The sequence below is a fragment of the Myotis davidii genome, unplaced genomic scaffold, assembly GCF_000327345.1.
Source record: "Myotis davidii unplaced genomic scaffold, ASM32734v1 scaffold489, whole genome shotgun sequence".
NCBI classification, from domain to species: Eukaryota; Metazoa; Chordata; class Mammalia; order Chiroptera; family Vespertilionidae; genus Myotis; species Myotis davidii.
This window is the reverse complement of record NW_006299708.1, coordinates 197489-202988: the sequence shown is the minus strand read 5'-3', so window position 1 is coordinate 202988 and position 5500 is coordinate 197489. Positions and strand designations below refer to the sequence as shown.

At 37.5% G+C, this 5500-nt stretch overlaps 1 protein-coding gene across 1 annotated transcript in view; it reads right to left on the bottom strand.

Annotated features, from left to right (window-relative positions):
• The window catches only part of COL4A5 (collagen type IV alpha 5), a 278780-nt gene that overhangs the window by 137262 nt on the left and 136018 nt on the right, over nucleotides 1-5500 (bottom strand). Inside the window, exon 4 of the mRNA XM_006775788.2 lies at nucleotides 4229-4273. Within this exon, the coding sequence (XP_006775851.1) occupies nucleotides 4229-4273 (45 nt within the window). The remainder of the gene's footprint in view (nucleotides 1-4228; nucleotides 4274-5500) is intronic.

Sequence of the window (5500 nt, the reverse complement as noted above, 5' to 3'; positions counted from 1 at the left end):
CAGGATGGGTAAGTGGCAAATATATCTGCACCCGAGATCATCAATGTGATCACCTCAAAAATTCTTCAATTTCCCTGTCAAGATTATAAAAAATACAAATTTGACAATATTCTCTGTAAGTGAGGGTATGGGAAAAAGGTATTCTCATACACCCCTAATGGGATCCAAATGCCATGGGGAGAAATTTGGAAGTATCTAACAAAATTATTCAAGTATTTACCCTTTGAAGCAACACATTTCTAAGGGTTTACTCAAAAGTTATACTAGAACCTATGAAGCAAAATATGAAATTCAAGTTTATTCAATGAAGCATTATTATAGCTTAACTTTAGAAATGAATATATAACCATAATTATAGCTAAAGATTGGAAACAATAAGAACATGCCTAAAGAATTTGTGGTAAGTTTACACAATGTAAAACCATGCAGTTCTTAAAAAGAATGAGGAAGATTTCTGTACAGTGGTCTCCAGGATATAATATTAAGTAAAAGAAGCAAAGTGTAATAGTATATATAATATGCTACCATTGTATAAGAAGGGTAGTGATACTAAACAATGAAAAGATGTACAAAAATAATAAAAATGATTATATCTAGAAAGAAGGAAGGAACAGAATGGGGGGGGGGGGTGACAAGGATAGATGAGGAACATCCCTAACTATGCCTTACCGTATAGAACAATATAAATGTTTAAAATATTAAAAGATTAAAAAAATGAGGTAAAAGGAAATCATTAAAAATTACAAACAAACTGGAACCAATGAACTTAATGTATATCAAGTTGCTGGCATAACAATATAAAGAAAATAATGACTTCAAGTGCTTTAAAAACATGATATTTTGACTAATTCCTCTGTGAAATTAGCCAATTCAAAGGGGGAAAATAAAAGAAAAATAGTGGCATTTAAGAATTCTATTCTCACCATTAAAATTGAAATTGTTATTTTGTTAATTTGTAAATTATTATTTGAAACTAAACAGAAGCAAAGGTATATTGTAGGGTAAAATGTCATTTAGAATCAAAATTTTCACCTTAAGGAGAGAGAGCTGGCAGGGAGAGAATAAGTATACAAAAATCTTTTTATTTTAAATTTCGTCTAGAATAATATGAATGCAGGATATTTTTTTCTTAAAAATGTCTATTTTCTACTTCTGTCCACTGAAAAGACATCAAAACAATGACAAATCCAATAGCAATGAAAATCCCTACCATTCAGACTGCGATATCTAAATCAAATTTTTCACTAAAAAGAACCTGGAATCAGAGACATGGGCAATTATAGATCTGGAGAGAAAATGTACAAAATAAGCCTGAAGGGTCTTGTATTAGAAAGCAAGGAAGTTATCAAAGATCAATAGAGTTTTGTCAAAAGGGAACTGGACAAAACCCTAACCGGTTTGGCTCAGTGGATAGAGCATCGGCCTGTGGACTCAAGGGTCCCAGGTTCGATTCCAGTCAAGGGCATGTACCTTGGTTGCAGGCACATCCCCAGTGGGGAGTGTGCAGGAGGCAGCTGATTGATGTTTCTCTCTCATCTATGTTTCTAACTCTCTATCCCTCTCTCTTATTCTCTACAAAATATCAATAATATTTAAAAAAGGGAACAGGACAGGGACCAACTTGAAAGGGCATCCACAGACCAAAGATGGGATAATTTAGACTTGTATGCACGGACACTGGGGAGGTGGGGGCTTGCCCTTGGGGGTGGGAGTGGACAGAGGGGGGTTAATGGGGGAAAAAGGAGACATATGAAATACTTTAAACAAAAAAAATAAATCTATACTAATAAAAGGGTAATATGCTAATTAGACTGGGCATCTTCTGGACATCCATCCAGATATCCTTCCGGACAAAGCTACAGTGTTGGGGCCCGAAGCAGAGGAAGTTAGGGGTGATCAGGCTGGCAGGGGAGAGCAGTTAGGGGAGACCAGGTCAGCAGGGGAGGGCAGTTAGGGGCAACCAGGCTGGCAGGGGAGGGAAGATAAGGGCGACAAGGCCAACAGGCAGAGGCAGTTAGGGGTGATCAGGCCAGCAGGCAGAGGTGGTGAGGGGTGATCATGCAGGCAGTGGAGCAGTTAGGGGTGATCAGACTGGCAGGGAAGAAGTTAAGGGCAATCAGGCTGGCAGGCAGAGGTGGTTAGGGGTGATCAGGCAGGCAAGAGAGCAGTTAGGGGCATCAGGCAGGCAGGCAGGTAGGTGAGTGGTAAGGAGCCAGTGGCCCTGGATTGGAGAGGGTAAAGGCCGGGCTGAGGGACCTCCAGCCCCCGTGCATGAATTTCATGCACTGGGCCTCTAGTATGTATGAACACAATTGTTTGAGACTGATAAAGTCCATGTGTTTATAAGGATAATATACTTAAAAACAAAACAAAACCTTCCTTCATCATCACTTAAAGTTGCTGGTATAGTAACTCATTACCCTATTAGAATTCCAGCTGATAAAGTAGAATTCTAGTTAATATATGAAGGATTAATATAATTTTTAGAATCATCACTTTGCAATGCTGAACAAAATTAAAAAATGGATCTAGACAATGATCATGGATGGATGCTAAACCACTAAGTGAAAGTTGATGTGGACATTTTTGTTAGCAGAATCAGGTTCATAATCCTGAGACCACTGATTAAACCTAGCATAAAAAGAGGGGTTAGACAGATATTTGGGCCATAAGAAGTAATTGAGTAGTAAGTATACAGCATTGACCTATAAAGTGTTATTTTTTTTTCACTGGTCACAAAACTTTATTGAAGTGATCAATATATATAATTCTTCTGAGAAATGTTTTAAACCAAACACTTGATGGTTACAAACACATCAAGATCTTTCTTATTGGTACATGTTTCTATTTCCTTTATTTTTTGCAATATAATTTACATACAGTAAAATTCACAAATCTCAAGTGTACAGCTCTTTCTGTATCCCCAGAAAGTTCTCTAGTGCCTCTTCCAAGACAACCTCCAATTTGCAGAAAATATGGGGGAAAAGAGAAACAATTTAAATGACATGAATAAACAATCAGCTACTTTCAGAATATGGAACACAGTGCAATACAAATGACCCAGTTTCTCCAATGAGATGATAAATAGGCTTAAGAAATACACCAACCAGATGTAATATATGTAATTTGCTCCGATTCTGGTTAGAACAAATCCCATATAATAAAAGCCTAGGTGGCATCACACCCTCACGCAATGTCATCACAAGATGGCCGCCATAACATGGCTGCCCTCACATCATCACAAGATGGCCACCACAATATGGCTGCCAGAGCTGACCACCACAAGAAGGCCACCACAAGATGGCTGGCAGAGCAGGGCAGTTGTGGGCGATCAGGCTGGCAGGGGAGGGCATTTGCAGGCAGTAAGGCCATCAGGGGAGCAGTTAGGCATCAATCAGTCTGGCAAGGGAGCAGTGAGGGAGCTATCAGGTTGGTAGGCAGAAGCAGTTAGGGGCAATCAGGTAGGTAGGCAGGCGAACAGTTAGGAGCCAGCAGTTCCAGATTGCGAGAGGAATGTCCGACTGCCAGTTTAGGCCCGATGCTTGTGGGGGTGATTGGGCCTAAACAGGCAGTCAGACAATCCCTCAAGGGGTCCCAGATTGGAGAGGGTGCAGGCCAGGCTGAGGGACACCCCACCCCTGTGCAAGAATTTGTGCACTGGGCCTCTAGTCCATTATAAAAAGACATCCATGAGACAATTGAAGAAATCTGAATATGGAATGAGTTTTTAAGTATATTGAAGTAATGTAGTATTAAAAAAATAGTTACTCTTTAATACAGTGGTTAAAACCATTAATTCCCATGTATACTCTTCAAGACACATAAAATTATAATATGTGTATATGATAACACTGGGAGGGTACACAGTCTGAGGGCCCAGAGGACTGAGATGATCACAATGATTGGGGATTTCTGGTTTAAACCACTTATATGATATATATTTTAAGTGAATTGGCAATTTGTTAGAATGAATCACTTTGCAATTTTTATCCATAAGCTACTTTCAAATCTTCTTACATTAGTGTGTATAGACATCTGTATATGTAAATATAACTATCAAAATACTAAGAGCTAATTGTAGACATATACCAACTCTTTTAACTTTTTAAAGACTGAATATTTTTGCATTTCAACGTGAGTCTTTTCTTCTGTTGTCTCATAACACTTCATTTGCTTTTTCTCTGTTTTTACCAACAACACATTTGACATATAAGCACATATCACTTACTCTGATCCCTTTTGGTCCTGGTAGCCCTGGATTTCCATCATCACCCTGAAAAATACAACATACTTAGTTTTTCCCTTTCAAATAGCCCTCAAATAACCAATTTTTTATTATAAAATTAGATAATTAAATGTTTGTGAACCTTAGTGAAGATTACTGAGAAATTTACATACCCAAGGAAAAAGTATTTATTATTTAAATGGAAAGTACTGAGGTAAATTATTATATGATAAAAATAAGAAAGGCCTTTATTTACGGATAAGGAAACTACTAACTTATAGAAGAAACTTTATACCTGTAAAGCGAATTATAAACCATTCAAAAAAACAAAAATAAAATATTGGTGTAGATATTTACCGAATCATTTAGGCTTAAGCAAAATAAGTGCTGAAAATACAGGCAGTGTCTATATCATGTTAATCTGATTGCCATGCTTGTAATAAGTATTGTCATCTCTTAGTCCAAATATGTACTATTCTTCAGTTAGCTGTTTTAAACCTCTGCTTTGTTTTATAGGCACTTTCTACTGGCAGAGCTTAAGAAGGAATAAGAAAGAACCATAGACTTTCCTTCCTAGCTTTGGCTATAGACTCCATGCAGAAGAGGCTGCTCACATGTATTAATCTATTTACCCATTTCTACTTACAATTGCATTGCTTAAAATATAAAGTCTTGCCTATGTTTTTAAAATTATTTCCTTCAAAAATTAAATAAAACCTTATTCTGCTACAAAGGCAGGAATTTCAGAGGAATATATAGCTAGTAGATCGCTGCCTGTGGCTTTAGGTAGCTTTTATTAAATTGGGACATGTTATCTTACAAAAGTAATTTCTAAACTACTCAACTCACACCCCTAGAGGTTCCATTGGAAGTTCCCCCATCACTATGATACAGCCCTCCTTCAATTAGTGCAGCTCTGTTTTTATTTGTTTTATGTGGGGCTTCTGTGAAAAGTTTCATTTTGAGAAAAGGTTACCTCGCGTATTTGTTTCTTATACTGCTGTTACAAATTACTATAAACATTGCAGCTAAAACAGCACAACCTTACATTTCTGGAAGTCAGAAGTATGACAGGTGTTCCAGTGGCAGAGCTGTGTTACTTTCTGAAGTCTTTAGGGGAAGAATCCATTTCCTATCTTTTTTTCCAACTTCTGCAGAGGTGGGAAATGTCCAGCCTGAGGGCCACATAGGGCCCACGAAATAATTTGGTCTGGCTCTGCTAAAGCATTAGTGATGAGTTAATTAAATGTTTGAAGAAATTATAACAGGCTATGC